The 25962-nt window shown below is 41.6% G+C and overlaps 1 protein-coding gene across 1 annotated transcript; it reads right to left on the bottom strand.

The window, feature by feature from the left end:
* Positions 1-24324: 24324 nt before the first annotated feature.
* LOC119556788 (lysosomal aspartic protease) lies at positions 24325-25696 on the bottom strand. The gene has a single exon (XM_037869224.1). It carries the CDS (start codon positions 25684-25686, stop codon positions 24457-24459), a length of 1230 nt encoding a protein of 409 aa, XP_037725152.1. The 5' UTR covers positions 25687-25696; the 3' UTR covers positions 24325-24456.
* Between the last annotated feature and the right edge of the window lie 266 nt (positions 25697-25962).

The following is a 25962-nucleotide window of genomic DNA, read 5'->3' as shown; positions in this document are numbered from 1 at the left end:
TGCCTTAGTGAGTGAGAAACCAAGTCCCAGATTCTACATTAGCTCCTAAGTTACCACCCGACCCAAACTTTTTTTTGACACTAGCCTAAGACAATGGAAGACAATGATATAAAACACTTATTTTTTTCATAGTTTTAAGTTTGTTATAAGCATGGAAGACACTAAACTAACTAGTTTTAAGGCTAAAATAAAAACAAACAAACAATATCAAAAACAAAATTCAAACAAATCTTTTTATTCTCTAAAAACAAGGAAACTCTTCTACAATTTCAGCTACTCCAAAATGATCAGTTGAGATCACTTTCTCTTACAGGTTTTACAGCTCAAAATGTAGGATCGTTCCCAGGAGATCTAAGAAATACTTGTTGACTTTTAAAAACAAATGAGTAAATTCGAAATATTAAAATTCTAAAAATTATCAAGTGATAAGCATTTTAAATCTTTGATTCAGATTGTTAATAATAGTTATTCAGATAATTTTGAAAAGCTTTCTAGATTTTCTTCAAATATCAAAACCCAAAAAAGAAAAATTTTAAAATCATACAAGGATCTTAAAAAATAGATATTATCTCAGAAAAAACAAAACCCTAACTCTGTCGATTGAAAAATAAAAGGGATATATGGTGTATGCATTAGGCTGGTGGAGTATTTTCAAAAGGACCACTAGTCAAGTGAATGAAGCATCTTATCTAGGGATCTCAGGATTATTAATGTGCCTACGAGAACTTAAAACAAGTGGGTAGGCAATACGAATGGTTACCCACTAAATTGCCGAATCACCCAGTTAGTTGCAGAGCCTGGACATGACTCACTATTCAGCAGGGACATGAAAGCCATGACAACCCACAGGAACTCAGGAATTCAACACCCGACCGGAAACAACAGCGAATATTTTCGTGTTTCGTTGCCCTAACGAGTTTCAATTTGGCCGGGCATTGTTAATGGCGCGTAAATTGCCCGGAAATAGGCAGTCACGCCTGAGAGGATGAAGTGGTCCTGGTCCAAGGATCGGGACTCGTAGACTGGCAGCGCTCAGGATCGATCCACGTGGCTGGCGCACCCCGCGATATGGCGATACAGCGATACAGCTTTCCATCATCAAGCTGGACGACAACGATGTCGACGAGCCGTGAAATGCACTTCCGCTAACCCCCGAGTTGTAGGTAAACCCACCCCAAGGCACCCCAAGAAAAGGTGAAAACTTTCGGGCGTGTGCCACAAGATGATGTGGAATATGCAGGAATGTCATCTAGGCAGGGCAACTGCCACGCCCACATTATGCAAATCGCCAATTGCGCTGGACACGTGCACATTTAAATGCAAAGGTAGGGAAATTGAACGCCAGGATCGAGCAATGATCCCCGGTAGGATGTCTTATAGGGACAGGACGAACAGGAAGCATATCGTCTTGCCGAAAATTCCAATATTTTTCCTCAAAAAAAAAGAAAAAATAATAATAAGGAAGAGGAAGGAGGCGAAGGATGTAAGGATAGGTAGTGGACGAGTACAATGCGAAATGTGATTGTATGTCAGCTTAAGATAAAACCAGGAAACGAAACGCAGACGAGGGAGAGTGAAACTCTCTCGTGGCCCATTGTTACCGGATATCAAAAGAAGCTTAGCGCAGATCCAGAAATCCAGAAGAGATCCGGGACTGCAAAATCTCAGGACCTGTCCGGTTTCGGTGCCTAGGTGTCAAAATACGGGGCTAAGCCAATGTCCTTTAATAGGCTAGCCCCGGAGTTTTATGCAATCTTGGCTCACTGGCTCGTTTGCGCAAAAAAAAAGATCCATTTTCACCAGCTGATCCCCGCTTTTCTCCTCTAGATCCCTGGGTTCAATCTCAAATGACAGAGAGCACTGAACTGCTGCAATAAATTCATTTTCATTTTCATTTCTTCTGGTCCTCTCAGGAAGTAACTTCTTTTGGTCCTTGTCGCAGGAAGTGCGTATTTGTTTTGCATCTTCGGCCAGACACAAAAGTCCTTCGGCCCTTCGGTCGTTTATTTATTTTTGTAGATGCGCCCCTCGGAAATACGAGCCAAATGTTATTCTATCATGTCGCAATTCAAAGGAAACGACATCCAAGGACACGCAGGACACTTGTAGTTCTACTTGTACTTGTACTTGTTCATGTTCATCTCCATTTATAAATGGCAGTTTGAGTTATGTGACTTTATGACGGCGTCGCCGTCGCGATCGCTTCGCTGGCCAAGATTTATGACCCATGTGTCAAAATACGATCCCCGGCGTTCCCATTCCACTTCGTTTTGGGAAGTGCTCTACTCCCTGGACCATCCATTGATCGGATCCTCTTGTTAAATTTCGCACTTAACCAGGCGTCAAGTGGCAGGCAGTAGTTCCATCTATAATTCTGGACACCGACTCGCCTTCCTGGTAGCTCGTTAATGAGGCGACACCGAGTGCTACCAGTCCACAGGATCCAATATCCATCCGACTATCCAATTGAGTTGAGTTGTCCAAGCAATTCGGTCGAAGTGGCCAAGTGTTTGGATACCAGGAAGGTGTGCACTACGGATACTGGCTTCCCGAATGACTGCTGCCAAAACATTTACTGCTTAAACTAACAAGGACGCGATTCAATTGATGAAAACAAGACATCATAATGGGTAAAAAAAAAGAAGTCCTTAAGTGAGTTTGCCATATGAAATGAGTTCCAAGTACTAAATACAGCGTAGTTTGTAATTTAAGTATTTTATACTATACCATTTTACAAATATATCAATTGTTTATCAGATATTAAAAATGTATACAACATTTTACCTCCTTGATATAATATATCAACAAAAGAAATCTGATGTTTTTGCTAGAGAAACTTTCATAGCCCTCCAATGGACTACTTGTTGCAACCCCATCTGGATTTTGGTAAAGAACAATCTAATCTCACCAATATCGAGTTCTCCCAGTGGAAAACCTCTCGATCCTCATAGCCGAACATCTCATTTGGCCTGTCAGCTCCACATGCATTCCAGTGATTAGCTAACAGCATGATATGATACCCGCGTGGATCGCTGGAAATCTGTTATCTACCGTCCTCCACCCACGCAATCTTGTTCTCTTACCAATCCTGACTGATTTCATTTCACTTTTGGTTCAGTTTTGTATCGATCACTACGCTACATTTAGCACTGTGTGAATTGACGGTAGTTAAATGACTTTGCACAGCATTGTGATCTCATGATTTCGGGATCTCGAGAACTCGGTATGGGGACTTTGACTTGATTGTTGACATGATGGGAACCGGAGAAACTGTAGAAACTGGAGAAACTAACCGCAGAATCAACAATGGCGCATATGAGACAATGCAGCACACGTGTCCGATTCGATTCTCTATTTTTCTGCTTTTTTCCACCGCTGACTGACTATCCGGGTCCAATAAACTATCAGGGGCAATCAATGTCAGAGCGTTTCTAGAGCAAGCAAAAGCCAGATTCAAAACTCTAGACTCTAGACAATGCGATGCGCTATCGAAGGATCCTCCATTGAAAAGACTTCGCTGGAATATCCTGTGGCCCATTGTCCTCGAATGAAAAGTGATTTCTTCTTTTATTCGTCGGCTGATTTCACGACATCATCACCGACGAAAAATAAAAGGAATAAAAAGGAGAAGTGCGCGTTTCACTTTACAAAAAATGGTTCATTGATGCGTGGATCTTTGGATCTCCCCTCCGAGGATCCATCAAAAGGTCAAGATGCGGGAGACTCGGCATTCGGCACGCCATTACACGCAAATCCCAGCAGCTTTATGGCGTTCCTCCTGGCAGGACATTAGCATTGGGTATTCGAAAACAGGCGTGTCCGATGCGAAGGTGTCGCTAGGAATGGCCCACCACTGGGCGTGGAAAATCCTCTACCTGTTCTCTACCTTCTTTCACATTTTTGGGAAACTTTCGGGATTTTCTTCCGCCTCGCGTGGAAATTTGCGAAACGAACAAGTGAAATGGCGTGAAAAACCGAAGACGATCAAGAACACGTGTTTGTTGTTTGGTTCAAAGGGCGCGACAAATGTCACGGACTAACGATCTCCGACAGCGAAAACACAGCCAGATATCAGTGGATATATGTATATAGTATCTAGGGAAAGTGGGAGGATTTAGAGGGAATAACAGGAGGAGGAAAGTATCTCAAACCATTCTTGAGTTAAGTCGGATTTACGGACTTGGACTTAATGGACATAAACATGATCATCATTGAGCCGAGGCCAAGGCATACAGGTATATTTGACAAGAAATATTAATAGATTTGTTTATATGGAAATTTTAGTACACTTTTTATGTTTTTAGACATTGAATTAAAGTGCCAGGCACTCTATAATTTGGTTGAATGGATTATTTAAGGGTTTTTCCGTAATCTTCTTTATTATTTTCTGGTTCCTTGGTCAGTGCATCTTTCTTGACCCTGGGAACCTTGGTACCAATGGAAAAAAGAACCGACTTAGACAGAGATTTACTAAATACAAGAAAAAATCGGATCGGAAAAATCAGATCAGGGCAGAAAATCAATGCAGACACAAAGGCAGCGAAACCACAAAGACCAAAAAAATAACCCGAGCGCGGGGTCAAAATCGAGGTTGAGGTTAAAAATTGAGGTTGCGGATGGCTGGTGTCACTCCATATCTTCAAAGCAAAGTCACCGACCCAAAACGAAGGAGAAAAAAATGTCAACCACAAGACTGCGGCGATCGATGACGATCTACCATCGAGATTCCCTTTATTTTTCATTCAGAGCCCAGGATAATGATCGAGATGATGACGTTGGCCATTCCGACCGACCCCCCGACCTTTGATCTGCCCCGATTTTTGTCTATTTTTTGCCCGACGCTTTGTTTTTGCGACTGCCTCCTACGATGCGATAATCGATTTATCAAAAAAAAGCAAAGCAAAAACCAAAGATCTCCGCAATGCGCTTTGCAAAAGTATTGTGAAAACTCCAAAAGCAAACCGCCGCCCAAGACAGCCAATTTTTAATGCACATTGAGGTGCATTAAGACGTGAAATTGTCACCATTGTTTGGCCATTGTCCCCGCTGCAATGGCCCACAGTCAAAAATTCAACATACAACAGCAATGGCAAAGAGAGCATCTCGGACCAAGTTCCACTCGGAACTCGAAGGATAATAAAACCTACAGATCCCTTACACTGAGAAAAAATGTAGAAACCTTAAATAAATAAAGACAAAATATTTTCTACTAAAACAAACTTAGTCAAATACTTTGATATCAGTTTAGAAAGTCTCAACTACATAAATAATATGAAAATGATATATATTCTTTGTTATTTTTAGTACAGTACTTTTAATGCCTTTAAAATTGTATTAATTTACTAAAAAGTACTTTTTTTTTCAAAACAATAAGATATATTTCAATATACAGAATTAAAAACCAAATCTATCTCATTTTACGAATTTTGTTCTTAAGTCTTAATAGTATTTTTTCCCTCGGTGTACCGATTGCAGCAGTCGGCGGTCCTCGGAGCAGCGTTGACAGCATCGAAAGCCATGTGAATAGAAGATTCTTAGACCATTCGAAATTCCCATTCCTTTCAGCATTTCCCGCTCTCGATTCTGCCGGCATTTATGCAACCGAATTTTCATGGACCGCATGCCACACCCACCGGGAAAAAATGTGAAAGGAACCGTAGATGAAGAAGGGCCCACAGAAAAAAGGGAAAAAGACTCGAAAAACTGGGCGTCTACGTTCTAACACCCCAAAAAGAGCAATTCCCTGGCAGAATGCACGTGTACAGGGCTGAAAAGATATTTATGAATGCATAATACATTCAGAGATCCAAACCCACAAATCCGTAAAAATTGTTGCAAAAATAGGAAGTATGCAGCATTTTTTCATACATAATTGGAGCATTTCGTTGGACTAAAACAATACCAAACAAATTCAGCTATCAAATGTTTGCCCCTAGAAAACAAGGTAGTAATCACCTTGAGATACGAAACTACAGAGTCCCGAAATACAGATACTTGCCCAAATAGACACGTGTTTTTCCGATAATGCGGGACTATCTAATCGAAACTATGCTGGTGACAAAAAAAAAAGGGAGTCCCTTGAAGTAATCGTAGTTTTCAATCGCTGGCAACTTTGTTTTTCCTGTTAATTTTGTTAATTTGGCCCAGCAAAATGATATCTCGCAGATACCGTATCTTGTAGCTGCAATTACGGCTAACAGCGGGCGATCGGCGACCCATTGCACAGCAGGTCCTTTTCCATTTTCTTCCCCTTAAGACATATAATTTCGCTATACCTGTTGTTCCCAATACAAATCAAGCGCACACGCTTCAACATTTAGCGGCGCTTTGCATAGGATATCGATTGGAACTAAGGGATAGGTGGGACTTTAGGTAGTATCCTTGTTATTAATGGTGCGCAGCCGCCGGATCTGAAAGTCGCTCGGGATCAAAGCGTTTCTATTAAGCGGCCAAGGCGTGAACAATTATGCCCTAAACATTTGGGTCAAACACTGGCCACACCCAAGATTCCCAATGCTTCCGCCAATTTAGAGCATTCAATTCAGAGCATCGCAGCAGGTTGTCGTTTTTTAATTGAGGTTGCCCAGCGCAAGTTCGTGGAAGTAGAACAAGTGCTACGGCGGTTTTTCATTGAGGACCAGCACATCCCATCCCGATCCGACTAGCCCATCCCACACTGCCTTATACTATTCGATCCGCTCTCCGATCCGATCCATTTCGAGCCATTTTCAGAGGGGCGTGAATCGAAGGAAGCCAGCGAGACGGCGCTAAGAGCAAACACTTTGCATAGACCCCGCCGAACCAGAACCGATCGCAAATGGGAAAGCTAACAAAGCATGGCGAATCATTTATACGCTTGCCGATCCTAACGACTGCAAATAAGAGTGTGGGAAGAAATCGATCGCAACGGGGGATATTGGGAAGTGGATCAATGAAAGATGATTAGACATTCGATAGGGATATCGCCAAAAGATCTTACTGATCCCACAAAATGTTACCATAAAATATATTGTAGATTATATAGAACTTGAGTTCTTGAGAGCTTGCTAAATTATTATATGAGCAATACAAAAAATAATCTAGTCCCATCTTTTGAAAAATGCTAACAGACAAAATCGCAGATCTTAAATAAATCCTATACTCCTTATCATAGCTCTTATAGCCACTAGACCAAACTATTGCAGTGAGTACAACACTCCAACACTCAATCGCAGCAAAGGTTAAATCCAGTAGTTCCCCCTGCCCAAAACCGAACAACTTGTTAACTGATTGACGGCCCACTGAAAGTATCTACGAGGTTGTGAAAGAGTTTCGATTCGAGCCGTGCATATCGTGACGTGTAATTGACAGGCAACACGCGTCCATGCCTGTCATCGCCTCCGAGAGCAAACAAATTTAGATATCCCAATAGAGCCCAGGCAGACACCATACCATTTTACCATTACCATGCAACATGAACACGGGACAAGAAACATACGCAGATGCTTGGGAAAGGGGCTGAGATCTCAGTCAAGTGGTTCGCCTGCTCTGGAGTGAACTGTGAGTGGAATGTCCTAGAAGGGCTCTTGATCTTGGATCTCTTGAGTTGGAAAGCAAGTCACTGACTAGATCCCTATAAGGAACATCCATGGACTTAATGGGTCAAATGAATGGTTTAGAATGGTTAAATTAAGCAACAGTTTGGTAAGCCCATCTTTAATTTGAGAATTATTTAGTCCCTTGAATAAGAAATCTATTTGATCTATGTATAAACATTTGTTTTTTTATATTAAAATAAAACTCGACGAAAAAACATCTGTATAAAAAGGTGTTACATGGTTATTTCTTTAAGATCCATTAAAAAGATATCCTATTTAGAAAAGATCCCCTGGATTATTACACTTGCCACCACTTTTTTTCGCCACGCTTGAAATTACAAGCCAAGCGGAAGGAAGTGCCAACAAAAATAATTATCAGACCATATTTTCTCTATCCAACACAAAAAAGAGAAGAAAAACGCCACAGAAATGGTGTTAAAACACCAAGGAAAACCACAAAAATTATCGCGATGTCGGGGATGAAAGGACCTTAGTGCACAGGATATGCGCATGCAGCAAATTGAGTTGTTTCCTGAGACTTAAATTGCACACTCACGATCCTGCGGCGTGGCAAATATGATTATTGATAAGCGGCACCCCGAATTTTGTGTCAAATTGTAGGAGTCTCGCATTACCGCAGGCCCGAAATCTAAAATTTCCAAAAATACGATTTCGAGGCGAGTCAGCGTAATCAGAGATTTCCAACACCTTTCTCTGCGTCCGTCCTCCTGCCACTTTCAAACTAATTAATTTTGATCCCGCAGGCGACATGCGCATCGAATGCGCTTAACAGCTTTCTCCCGGAGACTCTCTTCACGCCCAATTCTCCGGCTCTCACTGGACATGCCTGACGTAATGGGTTTAGAGCCCTCGGGCAGCACGTTTACTTGGAAGTGAGTTCTCCAAAAAATGAAATAGCCAATTTTGGTATCTGGCATATAATTTCCAGAGGAATGATGCGCAATTTTGGGATAATCCCAGGCAATGAGTCTTTGGGCAAAAGTTATCTATCCATCATCTTGCCTTTAATCAGCTGTAGAGATCTCTGTTAATGACTCTTAATTCTCTTTATTCGGAGTAGAGAAAAATATATGCTAATAACAAAAATGGGATGAGATAGGAAAACAACTTCTTGTTTACTATGCAAAATGCCTCATTAATGGTTTATTATTTTGTGTTATTTGAAGGATTATACTGGAAAATAAACATACTTTAAATACTTGAAAATAACGAAATGTACTGCAGAATTTCAGAGCTCTTCCAATAGAAAACATCCAAGTTTCTCTGAAATATCGGTAGTCGGGAAAATTCCAGAAATCACACATTACTCTCCTCACTCCCCGAATGAATTTGCGGTTGTTGAAGTGAATATTTTCGCACCGCACACGGCGATTGCCACCGCAATCACGCCTCAATTGTGAATAGTCGTATAGTCCAGTCCCCGGGGACGTAGGGCTATATATTCTCTATATGGCAAACAGACTATTTGCGGCGGCAGATGCGCCGCGCAGGGACCATAAATGTGCAACTGCCAAATGCATCTTTATCTCGAATCGCTCGGACAATGAGAACTCACTAACAATTGACGAACGCCCACCGAAATCGAGGTAAATTGAATTGAATGGCTATCGAATTGAGTTGCATTGAATTGAAATGAACATGAAAATGAAAATGACAAGAAATACGATTTTCCTTGCGTGGAAAAGCCCGAACCCAAAGACAGAGACCATATAATAGAGACACAAACTGTGGACTGTCAAACAAATAAGATGTCACGCATCTAAAACGCGACCAGCAGGGAAAAACAACGAGAGATTCGGATACATTTGCAGTTAGATGAGACCACCAGAGTGCGGAGGAGTGAGATCCTTTTTTTTTTTTTTTTACTTTTTGCCCTTTGTCTTTGGCCAGATAGAGGCATCTATATAGATATACATTTTGGTTTGGCAATGCGGTCAAAACATTGTCCACGAGAACAATGCCATTTGGGACCGCCCAACACGACAGGATTTCGCTCGGTGCTCAGTCCTCAAATACCTCGAAAATGAAAATGAAAATACCTTGAAATGAGCAAGGAATATGCGCTATGAGGGCTGCGAGTTCTTAACTGCCATTAGCATGCTGGGCTGGCCAAAGGATGCCAGAATGCAGGGATGAGCCCCGCAGGACACAAAGCTAAACAGTTTCTAATTGAGCCTTGCCTCGGTGACCCGCTTGTTTGTTGGCCAAATATTTATACACCATTAGCGAAACTGGCACGAGTTGGCCAGCTGCATAGCATTTTGTACTTGCAGCCTTGATTTTCCAGTCCAGACACCTGGAACCCGGAGAGATATACTCTTCACTTGGGACTTGTCAAGGCCTCGCTTCTTCTTCGTCCACCAGCATCTCCAAGTCATCATCGCAAAAAAAAAAAAGAAATATATACCTATGTATATACGAACACGAGCCAGACGACGACGCATGCCAGGCAAAATTTATGCTGGTATCTATTAGTATCTGGCCTTTTGGAGTTCCTGGTAATGTCAATTGATCTCTGTACTCCTCTTCCTGTTCGAGAAACTCTTTCAATGTACTGGGAATCGGAACTACAAATGCCCTCTTAACTCTTCCGTTTTTCCATCGAAATGTTTTGACATCTTCTGTGGTTTTCACAATCCTTTCTCATCCACACTTTTCGGCGGAAAACAGAGGGCCACACTACTGTTTGTCCAGTGGGCTGTGCCCACTTAAGTGGCTTAACCATTGTCTGGCGACCAAAACACACAGCTCTCGGGGACTCGATTCGATTCCCCACAGGAAACTCAGAAAAAATGTACATATAAGTATGTCCCAGGCCCAACTGTCGCCAATAAAAATTGCGACTAATTTTCCTGCCTTCGTTGGCAGCTTCCGCGCATGCGCAGACAAAAAATAAATAAGAATATCGTCGCTAAGCTCGTTAGTTGGTCCGGCGATTTGCGATTTTATTTTGATTTGTGTCGGCATATTTTGCATACATCAGCTTATGCCGGAATGAGTCCAATAAAGTTGCCGAATGCGAGGGGCGTTCTACAAGTTGTCTTACTCTTAGTAGGAAAATAAAATTACAAGTTTGTTTCAAAAATCATACAATATATTTTGATAATCTAGTAATTCCGAATTTTAAATAGATGTTTAGTAATATTTATTTAATAATATTTAAACCATTGAATTGAGAATTTTATTACTTAAACATTTGCCAATATATTTACTTGTAAGAGTAAACGAAACATAAAACGAAATACTACCTTCAACTAAAATATAGTATCGAAATATTAAATGTTGCTTTAAGAAATATAGGTAACTTCATAGGATTGAGCCCACTTTATTGTTAACTTTCCTACCCATTTTTAAAATATTTTTATTCTGAACACCCGAAAGAAAAACCTTAATTGCAGCGCCTAAACAAAGATCAAAGACATTCCTTCACAACTTTCCATTCCATTTATGAATTGGCCAGCCAATTATCCTACGCAGGGATTACCTGCCCTTGACATCCAGAGCGGGACCTTTCGATTGAACCTCGCTGAACCCGAAATGAGGACCAATCAACACCGCAAAGGTGGCACTCGAGAATTATTTCACAATCAATTTGGTTCGGCGGCATTTTGCCATCTAATTATTATCGAAACGCGGAACGATCTAAGAAGCCGACTACTAACTAAGGAAAGAAATAAGAAATTTGATGGGGAAAAATGCACTGGAATGGGAAAGAGTGGAAATGCAGATCGGGCGATGCTCTAATTAAAATTGAAATGAAGTGCCCAAGATGCAGGGCAGCGAAGAAGGTCCTTTCACAGGTAAACCTCTGGGACTCTTTGGAGTTATTCTAGGGCAATAAATTGTGTGCCCGGGAACTTAAGGGTGGTCCTTCGTTGGCACGTTCGTTTGGCCTCGGCTTAGGAGTTACAAGAAGAAAAAAAACGAAAACCCAAAAAAACGCTACGATATTACAATAAAAAACGCATTTCTTCTGTGAAGCGATCTACTTGGGCATTCTTCGCTCTATCAGGGACAGACCATTACGCTTTGTTTTGGATGCCAAAATGCATCTCACATTCGAAGATATAATCCCGCGCTGGCGCAGCCCACACACGTCTCCGTAGAATAGGGGTTAAGGATTAGCATGACCGTGGTGCAGTTACTCGTATTATGAACCCTCCACTCGGCCATTACTATTATTACTATTATGGGCCAAGGCGAATGGTTAAGGCCCGTAGAACAATCGGAGAACAATCAACGAATGCGCCACTTTGGCCATTGAAATGCAATTGCGCGTACTAATCGATTCGCAGGCGAATCGGGGCCATCTTCAGAACCCAGATACAACCTTATCCCAGATCACAGATCCCATAGTCCCTCAGCCCGGAGATGAACTCTCTTAGGGAGAAACTAATTTCATGCCCGGAGAGATCGGACCTCGACATATAAACAACGCGCGCCCTGTTATTGTTATTACAGCTGCGATTAATTAAGCAAACAAATCGAGACCGGCTATATGGCCGTATATATACGGTAGCTGTAAAAACAAATAACCCAGGGCAACACGATGCAGATCGATGCAGTTCGATTTGCGCCATATTCGCTCGCATTCGTGCGTTTTGGCCTAATTAATTGCCAATCATAAAGGCAGTGCAATGCGCTCGTAAAGCGAATCAGTTTTAAATGCCCCAAGTCCCCAAGTCCCCATACCATCCCCATACCATCCCCATCCCCATCTCCATTTTCATTTCCAACGCATTTGCACAGTTCCAATTATTCAAGTTTGCGCCTCGAAGGGAAGGTCGCGCCGCTTTTATGCGAAATGTGTGTGTTTGGCAATTAATTAAATTAAGTTTTCAGCGAAAAGGCCAAAGGCGTGAAGCAACAAGCGTGGGTCTGGCAACTCAAAGATCGACGAATAGGATACTCTTACTCATCATATAATATCATATCATATAATATCATTTTATATAATATCATTACATATCATAACTTATCATATAATTTTTGTGTTGGCATTTCACTATATTACTTAGATAATATTTTACCTTGATGAACCAATAATAATATTCCTGAGACCCCCTTTACAGCCAAAGTAACCTCTTTTATTCAAAGAGCATGGTCACAGGAAGTGTTTCGAAGTATCTTTATATACACTCTCTCTTTCGCTCTCTATCGGCTCGTCAACCTTAACAACAAACAGCGATAACATTTTAATTGCACTGATCTGTTGATCTGCTGATCTGCTGATCGCTTGATCTTCTGGCCAGTTTGTTAATGTCTTTTGGCAGCAGCAGCAGCAGGAGCAGCGGAATCGAATGCAATCCAATCGAATCGAATCGAATATCATCTGGGGATCGTGTTAAGAGGCTCTAATAAAGTTGCTCGTTCGCTGCCTGTCTCCTTATCGCAGAGTTACAGGCTCTCTTTCTCCGAAGTTGCGGGCCCATCGATCTGTTGCAATTATTTATCGCTTGGTATATCTTACATCATCTTATGGCCGTTCGCGTATATTGATAATGAAATCAACCAGCAACACCAACTTGCCACTTGGCTAATCTTAAAGTTTGCCTCTTTACGGCTTCCCCCCACCCAATGTGCCCCGCTTTTTCTTAATTTTCCTTCTTTCTTCCAGCGGCAACATGAGAAATCGATTTAAGCCGCCTCTTCTAGAGAGCGGGACATTCATTCATATCTCTGACGTCTACATGCAAGTTTATCAGCCGGCAATGAGCTTGGGGATAAGTCCAGCAGATAGGAGATCCCGGTCTCGATTATGCTGGTACTGGGTGCGCAACTATCGCATCCAGAGTGTCCATCAGATAGGGGACAAGTTCAAAGATTGCAGCCAACAAATGTGGGACACAAGAAGCTCGATGGCAGCCAAGATCGTGAGAAGCAGATTGTTAACTTATAATATATTTATAATATTTCATAAGATATGGCAGGACTAACTTTTCTTAAAACTCCACCCACGAAAACATAAAAGTATTTCCAAGTCAAGATAAAATCTAAGATCAAACAAATACCCGGGAATAATCAGTTAATGCGAAAAGCTTGCCAGATAATCTTGGGTTCGGTACCCAGTGACATCGGAAGATCTTGTGATTCAGCTTAGTTCAGGGCCAGAATCTCGATTTGCAAACCATTTTCGTTATCGCGATCGGAGCTCGGAACGCGTGTACCTGAAAGACTCCTGAGAGAAGGCGCAACTCCCTGGAGAATAGCACGTGCAAATCGCAATTCGCAACTCCCCAGAGCACTATGATCTCCCCGGTGATGATGATCTATGGTGATCTATGGTGATCTACACACATGCAACACACGAGGAGTTTTGCATAAACATTAAGGCACATTAGTCGCCGGCAGTGGCACTTCATTAAAACATATTTTGGCTACCTGGCAAGCTGTTTGCCGAACAAAAGAGGCCCCGGCATGATCGATGGTACCGCAGAGATATAGCGAAAACAGAGGATGACTCAATCATTGGGCAACGATCTTTGGATCTATGGATCTATACCACCGGACATCCCATAGTTCTTTTGGCGAATCGAAGACGTGTGTGTGTGTGCTAATTACCAGTCAGTTACAGTCCCAGATGATCGGTGATCAGTGATCGGCGATCGGCGATCGCCATGGAAATGCATAATGTATGCAGGCCAGGAAAGATGGAAGATCGAAGGCCAGCCAGTCAGCTAGCCAGCCTGTATTAACGGTAACCGGGGCTCTTTGTGTCCCCATCGAAATCGCCATATCAATCTCATATGCATATTGCGGCGGAGTAGAAGCAAACTGCAATCAATAATCAATTCATAACCATTTGCAAGGTGCAGACAGCAGGCGAAGGACCAGGAGCCCCAACCACATTCGCATCCAAAGCAGGGGGCTCAATCAAATTTGTTATAAAACTGTGAAAGTCCGCGACAGCGATCGGAAACAGGACTCAAAGTCAAAGGCGCAGATATATGTATATATATGGCGATTTGCATGCGATCGAGGCAGCATTATGCAAAAGATCCGATGCCGCCGCCGCCGCCGCACTCATTGCTTTGCATACAAACCCACAAAAACAAAGCGGGGCGAACCCCAATTCTGCAATTCCCATTGCCCAGAAGTAAACGTACTACCAATTCCAATTCGAAGTCAGAAACCGAAACTGAAACCGAATCAGAGAGGAGCCCAGTATCAATATCATTGGCTGGCGATCTTCCTCTGGCTGCCCGATCGAAGACTCACGCACTGATCGACAGCGAGACACAATTCAATCATTTCGCTCTGGACTGCCTATGGCAAACTGGCAAACTGGCAACGTGGGACGACCGACGAGGTCGCTTGATCTTTAGCGCTAGATTAAACGATCAGCGGAGACAGCCACCGAAAGACGTAGTCGTCGTCCTACGAGTTCGACAGGCTACACAGGGAAAAAATAGATGTAATAAATAAAATACTTAAATAATACTTCGTTCTTATCTACACATATATATGGCACAGTAACAAGGTTATCAAATTTTGTATAAAAAAAAAAAAAGTTCATAAGTTCATCAGTGGTATTCGAACCTGGCCCTTTTTGAGCACAAACGGCCTGTGACATTGCATTTATTTCGCAATTTGATCGGTTAGAAAGGGTATTTAAAATAAATTAATATCACAAGGAGAAGTTCGTTCTTCATTTAGGAAAATAATAAAATTATCGAATCTTTTGTATAAAAAAAATCATAAAATGAAAAAAATTTCATAACATTTCATTCATAAGATTTGGCTCTTTTTAGCAACAATACTTTGTAAAATTTTATCTACTTATCCATTTTTTTCGATTTAGGACAACTCTTTTTAATGCATTTCCTTCTACAAAACGATATCTAAGTAAATTTTTGATAGCAAAGTGTTTTTTTTGTCGTGTACAAGAGTACATATCTCGAACAGGACCGGATTGTACTTGTTTTTTGCTCCTGCAGCAGCCTCTTCTTGCGCCGTGTGTGTAGGTTGATCTGGGCCGAATCGATCGATGGATCGCTGGATGGATGGATCGTGGGCCCAGCAAATTATTTCACTTGCGCCAACCACTCGAACGATCTGCTGGTGGTCCCAATGTACAACTTGATTTCTGTTTCCTCTGCTGCACTGGCAGTTTGATTTGTTTAAATTTAATTATGCATCGATTGTCGATCGCCGATCGCTGAACGTTGAACGCTGATCGCTGCGTAGGTAGATCCGTTCCCGTTTCCCCCGAAAAATAACGAAAAAAAAAACCGAAAACCGAAAATCTTAAGGGAAAGGACAGGACACAGGTGAAATTATGATGGTTGCCAATGCCATGCCATCGCGTTTTTCCCTCTTACCTCGATCTTGATCAGGCTTCTTTGATTTGATTATCATCGTCGACGTGCTGATCGTCAAACCGCCAAATGATGATCGATGACAGTGTCTTCGTGGCTCCTTCATCCTTTCCTTTCTTTTCCCCATTTGTGGCACAGAGCCATTTACATTTTGTACTCTCATTTCTTTGTGCAACGTATGAAGCGATCAATCAAAAATGCAAACGGCCGAAACGATCACGATCGATCGCCAGGCGGTGGCTGTGGCAATTCAAAAAAGTTCCTGTGACAGAAGACAAAATAGTTTATGAGCGTTTGATGTGGCCACTGTGATAAACTACGGCCTCATTTCTTTGTATGCATACAGGACATATGCATGAGCCCCATATCTGAGCCGATCGGATTTGGATTCGAATACGATTCGTGATCATAACGATGTCATCGCATGATGTACAGTTTGTTAGAATTTGAATTGTGCGGGGCGCATCGTAAATTGTCGCTGAGGATCACTGGGGATCACTGAGCCCAGGATCAATGATCGAGAAAGATCACCTAAGATATCATTTTTTTTTATGCAGGCCATTCGGGGCTAGGTTTTCGGATCAATCGATCGATCCGATTGCAAATCGATTGGGTGACACAATTACCGAGCATTTATTTGCCATTTCCGCTTGGCAAAAGTCCAATGCAATGTAAACCACTTGGTTATGCAAATATAGATCGCTTAGATAGTGAGCCAGATATCTTTGATAAATTAAAAAATACCTCTATGGATATAGCCATTGGCCAGAGATAATCACACCCACGCTTTCTGGCTATCGGTTTACTCAAATTCTGAAACTGAAATTGAAATTCACTTGAACAAGAAGACAAGATAGATAGAGTGTTTGAGGAAGATTTGGCGCGAGGTTGGGTTTACGATTTTATGATTCCGTTTTCGAGTCGCGGGCCCGGGAGTGGGAGTACCTTTAATGGAGGTCCACTGATATCGCCGTGACCCGCGTGCGCCGGTTACTTCGGCGGAACTGTTTGCACACCGCCGTCTCTTTTAATATGTAAATAAGTGGATTGTGGATTCGGGAACGGTATGGTATGGGTATCGGGAATCGGTTAAGTGACTGCGTGGGTGTTATGAACTTGCATAACTGTGTCGACTGGTGTGTCAACACAAGGAGAGTCCCACTCGCGGCGTGTCAACATTTGCCGAGTGTGTCAAACGCGCGTCGATCAATATACGATATTACGTTGAAGACGAAACGGCAAATTTAAATCAATAATTCCACATGCCACATGGCACATGGCACCCGCGATAAGCATAAACAACAGCACAACTTCGGCTCACTTCACTTTGCTGGACTGGCACACTCCAATTCTTTATTTTTTGACAGCAAACTTATCCGAGAGATTCTAGACCGACTTTGGGCTCCTCGACACGTCATTATCATTAGGACCCGGCCATATATCACAGAGAGTCTCCGCTCTGTATCTTGATATATGACTCGCCCGCACCTAAATTATGATGGCATCCCGAATCTCCATAGTGCAAATAGCCGCCAGCTCCTTGGGGCTACAGACAATTGCTCCGGAGTCTCCAGGTGAGACAGATTGATTCTGGCCCCGGGCCATCGGGTAGGTGGGTCTCCAGTCTTCCGAGAAGGTGTGCGGAGTCCAACGCTTCCAGTCTTCCAATCTTCCGCCAATTGAGTGATCCTCGATTCCAGCATTTATGTATTTGGATAATAACGCCGCCCCGCTATCTAATGCAGCTGGCAAACGTAATTGAAATGATGATCCATACCGTTTTTTCGGCGGTACAGTAGAGCTTCCATAGTTGATGCTTGGGTTGAGTTCTGACAATAATATCTCAAATACTATATCTGAAAACTATTCCATTTAAATGTATTAACCGATCTCACTAATCATCAGTGACAAGTTCTGATTTCAAATCTCTGACTTATCCTTCCCCCAAAATCAATGAAATTTAATGTCCTATTTGATTGGAGAACCTGAAACTGACCCCTCGGCTTGTGGATTTTAATGAGCGCCGGCTTGACGCCTTCACGCCCACTGTGCCGCCCCTTGCCACATGGCTATATCTGCTATGCGGTATAGTTTAGTATAGTATCCCAGGCATATAGCAAACAGCACACAGCATGAAGTCGCCTGGAGCTAGTTGGAGTGCATCATCCAGATCAAGGCATTGTGGCTCTGTTTCGGCTCCGAAAGATCCGTCTATCATCATCAACGGACGATGATCGGTGGTGGTGGTGGTGGTGGTGGTTCTGATGGTTCTGATGGTGGTGGTGGTGCGGCGGCTAAAACAACAGCGGCGACATCAACCGTGGAGCCAAGCCAGTGAGCCACCGAACCGCCGAACAGCAGTCAAAACTCTGTCAGACAGTTTGTAAACAGTTTTCAAACCGCATCGCGATAAAGCCAGTCCCCCCAGCTCTTGGCCATGTTGAACTTGCTTTAAGCCTAAGACGCGTCGACTTAGATGATGATGATGATGATGGCTCAGAGGCTGTCTGGTCCATTTCAGAAACTGTGTCCGACATTTGCACCATTATAACTTTATCGCTTTTGGACAGATTGTTGGCATGACGGGGTCCAGAGGTCCAGTGGTCCAGTGGTCCAATGGTCCAATGGTCCAATGATCCGATGGTCCACAGCTCCAGAGTTTCACGGTTTCAGGGTTTCAGAGCAGATGAGCTGCTGGCTGGTTGGCCGTCATCGTGTCCGATCTGCAGTCAGAGTGAGTGATGTACCTGCTGCCAGAATGTTGATGATCATGAAGGCTTAATAGCATTAGGCCGAGCTCTGCACTGCTCTGCTTCTGGGGGGATGTCAATAAAAATTACCCACTGTGCCGGCCAGGGAAGCCTCAGCCTTTTATCTGTTGCTCCTGATGCTGCTGCTGCTGCTGCTGCTGCTGCTGCGACTATCGATCTACAATTTCCAATCTTCAAAGCTACTTGTAATTGCTGTGATGCTGTGCGGATTATTAACCCGGGATGATGGCTGTTAATGTGGGCTTTGCATTTGGCCACTGCGCACACTGCGCGGCAGCTTTTTAAAAAGCCATTTCAACTTACAAGCTTGTTAAGCTTGCCCCAAATCCTGATGCCGCTTCATTTCACCATTGGGGGCATGCCGTTTAATGCAATTTCACGTCGCTTTTTATCGCCGCCTAAGTAGCCACTAAACGGCAGCTCTTTAATCTCAACGACTTGGCGCGTATACCCCGAAAAAATCGAAAAAAAATCAAGTACTTGGCTGGCTGCACTGAGAGAAATTTGGGCCTTGTCAGATTAGTATTCGTATATCAAATACTTAAGATTTTGATTGGTAATTATGATCAACGAGATAGATTATACAACTCTATACAATCTATTGTATACCCTGATCAAGGTACAAAATACTGGCAAATATATCATATACTCGTACACAGAAAAAAAATGTCAGAATCACATTGAATAATCTAAAGTACCTATAATATAGCCCTATATATAGGAAAATTTACTTTTTAATGTCTGTTCATTCGATTATATTATTATATTATGCTTATAATTTCTGATATATCTTTTTAATATCAGTGTATCTGCCTAAGAAAAAGATATGATATCATTTTAATGGTATCAAATATGTTATATTTTGTTACTTGATCCAAAATAACAACACCACACCTTGGTATCAAGGAGGCTTTTCTCTCTCTGTGGCTAAAGAAATGAAAATGAACTTTCTTTGGGGTTTGGGGCCTGGGCCTCCAGCCTCGCCCACCTTGTTAAGCGCTAAGGACTCGCTGGGAAACTGAAACTGAAACTGGTATAGGGCCCTCTTAACGAGGCGCACACTTGCCGAAGATCTTGGGGATTGGGATTTATTTTTAGTTAACGCTAAATTGAACCGTGGCCAATGGCTTCTTCGTTCGCTCGCTCGTTCGGCTGGTAATTGCGGATTAAATGCATCGCGGGGCCTCATCATCAGATCGCGTACGCTGGGGGAATCTGATTAAGAATATTTCAATTAGCTCGCTCATAATGCCGGGTGCCACCTTCATATCCATCACCAGTTGCTCCAGAGTTATTCCTACTGCTCTTTCAGCAAATGATTGCTGCAAACTTTCCCATCATCCAAGTGGAAAGAAAGTTTTTGGGCAGTACATTGTGGCAACATCGTTTGGAGCAGGAGCAGATCATCGATTTGGGTTTACGGTTTTTTGGTTTTTGCATTTTTGATTGATTCGATAGCGGAGGGAGCCTCTTTAGGATGCATTTTGGCATGCTAATTAAGTCACTTGACCAAAGGGGATGGGACAGGCCATCGAGATGCCCAGTTGCGGATTGCAGTTAACGAGGAGCGATTAAGTGGGCGTGTGGCTGCCCATCGGATGGGGCTTTGGATACAGCTGGATAAACGCTTTCAATTGATTAACTTTCCATTTAATCTACATCCTGTTGTCCTTCGGCCGGCTACTGTTGATGATGATTGCCATTGCCCCGATGCTGCATAGTTGTTATATATATATATCTCGGTTTTGTCTCTACTGATGAGACAAAATTATGCCATAAATGCCAAGGTAAAGTCGGTCGAAATTTTGCTCAACTAAATCGTTGCTTGGATGCACTTTCAGTGCGCTTCGAGGCAGCTTATCTCGTAATATCCTTACACGGAGGAAAAGATGAGTGGCAAATTCTGATCTATACAACCAAAAGTCCATAAATTGTGATAATATAATATTGGGAAATTTATTTATTTATTTATTTATTTATATAATGCTAACAAGTAATTATAAACTAAATGCTAACAGAGATCATGAGCTATAGCAGCTATAGGCCTTCAGCTCTTCTGGTTTAGTATATTGGGAAATATATTTTGTTAATAATAGAACAACCAATGAATAAGTTATACCACCAATAAAACACGAAAGATAAATAACCCTCAAACTTACTTTATATAAGTTATTTGAATAAGAGTCTATTTCTCAAAGATCTATTCCAGTTTTTCGAGGAAATTTAACAAAGGACTTTTAGATTCCCATCCACTTTCATTTTTCTTCCTGTGCAGCTATGCCCCCCTGCACTATATCATAATCCGGCGGAGGCAATCAAGCCATCAAAATATCGCTGCAACCGAAAACACTTTCATTAAACTAAATTTTTATTGTGCCACCACACCAGAGAGACCGAACTTAAAACTGGGAGCAGGCGATCCCAGGGATCGGCATCATTTTCATTTATGGCAATCTCTTGGCCGATTCAAAAAAGCTGACTATAAAACTTTGACCCAGTTTCCTCGCTGGTTGTTATCATATACGTATGTATACAATACTCGCAGATATTCGCTCAACTTTTAGGCAGTTGCAGTTGGCTTTCAAGCAAAATTGCTACAAATTACACAGTTTTCGGGGCGCAAAAGTGTGCCGCATGCGTGACAGGGCAGCGCGGCAAGTTTTCCCCCTTTTTTTTTTGTAATTAAGCTCTGGCCGATGCAGCAGATTAAAGTAAATAATATCTGATGGTAGTGCCATGTGTCCGCTGCTTTACAATAACTCATAAACTGTAATCACTTAGGTCAGCAGGCCGGGCAGCAGGCCGCGAAACTAGTTATCCTTATCGATGTGCTCCACTACCCAGGTCCCCAGATGATTCCCCATATACGTACCCCCCTCACGTAACTCCACGATTTCGAATCGCATCGAATCGAATCGCACTGAGAGAAAATACACTATGGGTATGTACTTATATGGAAGGGCAGAATAATCCTAGGACCGATTTTGTCTTGACTTGTATATATCTCCTTAAATACAACTATTTGATCTTAAAGTGGTTTTCTACATTTCTACATTTTGGATTGAACATATATAAAAGGGAACGATTTTAAATTTGTTTATTTTTGATGCTGGTGTTTCGGAGATCGAGTTTCTTACTGGTATGGTATTTAAACCATTCAATGTATAATATAACCATTTTCAAAAGGTCAAAAAAGATTTTTAGATATCAATTTTTAGAATTTCCTGAACCACATTTAGCATTTATCTTTGATAATCTTTTTTTCACTGTATAAGAAGCGAAACGAAGATGCTGCCGAATCGGCACCAAAAAAATGCACTTTATCGCCGTTATCCCCTTGATTTATCTCTCACTTTACAAGGGCCACACTTTTTCCAGGTCATAATAAACAATTTCATAATTGCAATTGGGGATTAAAACAATCGATATCTCAGGTGGGGCTTTCTATTCTCCCTTCGAAATCAATCAGTAGCTTATCTAAATTGAAATTGATAGATTCTGAGTGGATTTTAAGGCACACTTTCGCTGGCTCACGTAATTAAAAAGTGGAACAACTGCATTTCTTGGGAACCACATGAGGCTTAACAATTAATGATAAATTCCTGTTAAATAATAAAGCCATATCTCCATATGTTTCCACCGTCCAGATTAAATTTAGAATGCTTACAAATTGATTAAGCACCAGTATATTTATTCAATAGTATATTATATAAACGATTTTCGGATAAATGTATTAAAGGCAGACGGAGACATTCAGTCTCTTTGTAAAATAGTTGCAAATCTTATTTGCATTTTATTTACATGCATACATACCTTCATTTCATTTGCATTTTTGGTTCCGAAATTAAACACACTCACGGGGGAAAAATGTTAGGTAACTTGCAAAAAACATTTGAACTGAACTCACATTACTTAATTTTTTCTATTTCACTAAATATTAAGTGATTTTAATTGACTTGCGATCCCCGGTAATATTACACAGTTAACTAGTTGACTAAAGTTAAAATTTATTCAACTACTTTTTATAATTTTTTATACCTAATACTATACTTATAGTTATATACTTCTTAAATTTGAAAACTAATTTTACAAATTGAAGGCAATTGTTTTACATTATAAAACCATTAAATCATTAACAACATATACACCCGGATGGATGTACTAACATTTTTTAATGGACTTTTAAACAATTTTGCAGATGTGCGAAGCGACAAAGCCGTTATCAAAGATTTTTTCTTCGATCCTCTCCTTTTTTTTTGCCGTCTTATCGATATACGATATGCGAACCCTGTTTGCTGTTTAAATGCGTATTGATTATCATTAGTTAAGTTAAGTTGTTAACTGATTCCGTTTAGAGATTTGTCAGCCGAACAACTTGGCCCAGGATTCCGATTCGGCTGGTGAAATATTTTAATGTGATTTATCTGCCCGACTAACAACAGCGAAAGAACAAGGATCGTACGATCGATCGAGCCATAAATCAGGCGGAGCTTTTGCGGCTAATGAGACAGATTGCCCCGTCTTGGGGCCTCGGATTCTTCGCTCTTCAGCACCATTCTTCTGGCCCGTTCTTCTGGGGGTCAAATGCCGGTGGTCTGGTCCTGGGGCAAAGAAACCGATCCGATCCCCACACGCAATTGCAACAAATGATATTTTATTGGTATTTGATGAGCATCGGCCGTTGATGCAATTGTCGGGTCAATAAATTTTAAGCTCGATATCGCTCATTAGAGAACGACCAAGGGGTATACACTTGTAGAAAATATTTAAGACCTATAATAGGAAGTAATTTATGTTTTAAAAAAAACTTTTCTACAAAATAAATGTAAGAATCAAAACAATACTGTAAAACCACTAAAACATTGTTTGATCTATCATAATATCATTACTTAACTGATCCAAAGGCAAGGTAACATTATTTTTAAGAGTTCATATATATATACTCAATGAGAACAGTAGGAATCCATAACTATTGATAATGTTATATAACATAACATCATGTTTTCCCAGTGCATCTGGTCTTGATCTGGATGGGAATCGACCACCGGGTGCGTTTCTTGTGGGAGAAGCGAGTCCTAATCCCCGGTTAAAGCACAAAAAATAACATCACATAAATAATGCGCTCATTGAGTTCCACTTCACTTCACTTCAGTTTGAGTTTGAGTTCCAATTTCGGATCGAGTTGTTTTTACGGCCCCTCGGCATCTTCTTTTTTTCACAATAAATCACGCGACAGGCCAATTAGGTCCGCACAATTTGCGATCACTGATCTCAGCGAGGAGTTAAAAAAAAAACATTGCTTCGAGAAGACCCAAAGAATCATTCGCCGAAACTCTTACCCCTTCCCACAACTCCAATTGCAACTCAATTAGGTATGTTACGGATCGCTGTTCGACGTAATCCCTTGCCTATAGATAATGGTAACGAAATAACCATGATATTATGATATCTACATGACTTATGAGGTTGGTCAAGGTACATAGATATGATATGTAAGTTAAGTATGTACTTTTTGTGAACTTAATTATGGACCTTAACATTTATCTGTAATTCTTGATAAATGCACGTCTTATAAGATATTGTTTATAGATAAAGGCAACATTTTTTTGAATATCGATTTATTTCAATTTTCCTTGTACAATGCTTTGCTCTTAGGTCTAGGGAAGAAAACCCCCCAAAAAAAAGGTTAACTATATTAAAAATCTCACTTATTTCGTTTTAATTTTAGAATAATACTTTTAGGGATTGCTTTGATGACTAATAAACATATTATTGCCATAGTTTCCACATTCCACAAGTCAGTATTAAAGTGATGACCTGCCACAGAGCCGTTTGCCTTAGGGAAATTGCAGAATTTACCGGAGCAAAGCCCAGTCTTTGATTGCCCACATCGAATTCGGTGTAGAAACGACCCAAAAACACATCGCCCATAATCCAAAAGTCCTGGGATGAAATGGATTGAATGGCCAGCGAGCACAAATAGTTTTCCTGGATGACATAGTACTTTGCTGCGATCTTAAATTCAACGCCATTAATGGTGATTACCAGATCCGGATATGAATCCAAGCTAGTGCACTGGAATGTTCCCTCGGAATCGGCACCGAATAATGCAGCAATCGCAGTATATTCAGCTATGGGAGCTATAATCAAGGAAGTTCCAGTATCCGCAATTGCCGCATCGTTGGTACTAATGAGGGTAGTGCCGATTTTGATGGAATCCGTTTGGAATTTCCAATAGGCCGCCTGGATGACATCCACATAGGTGAGGCCACCGCTATAAAGCGAGGGATCCGAACCGCCCAAAATGAGTTCACCTCCGTAGTTAACAACACTGCCATTATCTCGCAGGAAAAACGAAAACACAGGGCTCTGAATTAGGCCCTGGTTTACCATATTCTGGAACGTGGGCGTAACACCATCCACAGCCAGAATGGGAAAACCCATGCCAAGTATTCCATCGAAGTAGGCATCCACGAAGTTGGTTCCCTGCTCGGTGGTTACCTCAGCAAATGTTTGATTTTGTACAGTCAGGCCGGCGAAGCTCACACAATCCACGGATAGATAACCAGAAACACTGCCAGTTCCATAGGTTATGGAAAAGGCCGTTCCATTGGCCACATAGGTACTCGACTGACTTTTGTAGTAGACTTGATGATCCTCACACGCGGTGCTCGTACATGAACTTCCCGGAACCCAAAGATTTGACGAGCCGGTATCGAATTGTACCAGGAAGTACTGAGCGGGTGTTCCAATACTAATATTTCCGTAATACTGGTAATTATCAAAGTTGGATAGTTGCTCCATGGGGTGACCATTGGCGGTGTACTGGCGATTGTATTTCTGCTGAATAAAATCCCTTTCGGCGACAATATTTTTGTGGCTGCGCGTAAATTTCGGTGATCTATGGACGGGTATACGATGAAGGGTGGAACTGACCACGCCCACCAGAACCAGGATCCCCGCCAAAAAGACCAACTTTTTCATTTGAGAACCCGCCATGTTCACAATATCGAATGGCAAACACGACTAACTGGGCTTTCACTATCTGGTGGCGTTCTTATAAAGAAGGTTCCCAAAAAAAAGGGGGGGAGCTTACCGATAACGATATTAGTGTCGCGTGTGTGATTCCCGCGATAGTACCACAATCAATCAAAGTATTTTAGCAATCTCAGCTTGATAAGCAAAGGTTTGTATACCCGCGAATTTAAGAATTTTAGAAATGTCTGCATTCTTTCCCTTAAATATGGAATTCTTATCTGAGTTATTTTACTTAAT

The sequence above is a fragment of the Drosophila subpulchrella genome, chromosome X, assembly GCF_014743375.2.
Source record: "Drosophila subpulchrella strain 33 F10 #4 breed RU33 chromosome X, RU_Dsub_v1.1 Primary Assembly, whole genome shotgun sequence".
In the NCBI taxonomy this organism is placed as follows: domain Eukaryota; kingdom Metazoa; phylum Arthropoda; class Insecta; order Diptera; family Drosophilidae; genus Drosophila; species Drosophila subpulchrella.
The sequence above is the reverse complement of the archived record's forward strand: the minus strand, read 5'-3'. Positions and strand labels throughout refer to the sequence as shown.

What these genes read in the sequence shown, in the direction of transcription:
- LOC119556788 (XM_037869224.1), bottom strand. Translation starts at nt 25,686, where the DNA reads ATGGCGGGTTCTCAAATGAAAAAGTTGGTCTTTTTGGCGGGGATCCTG.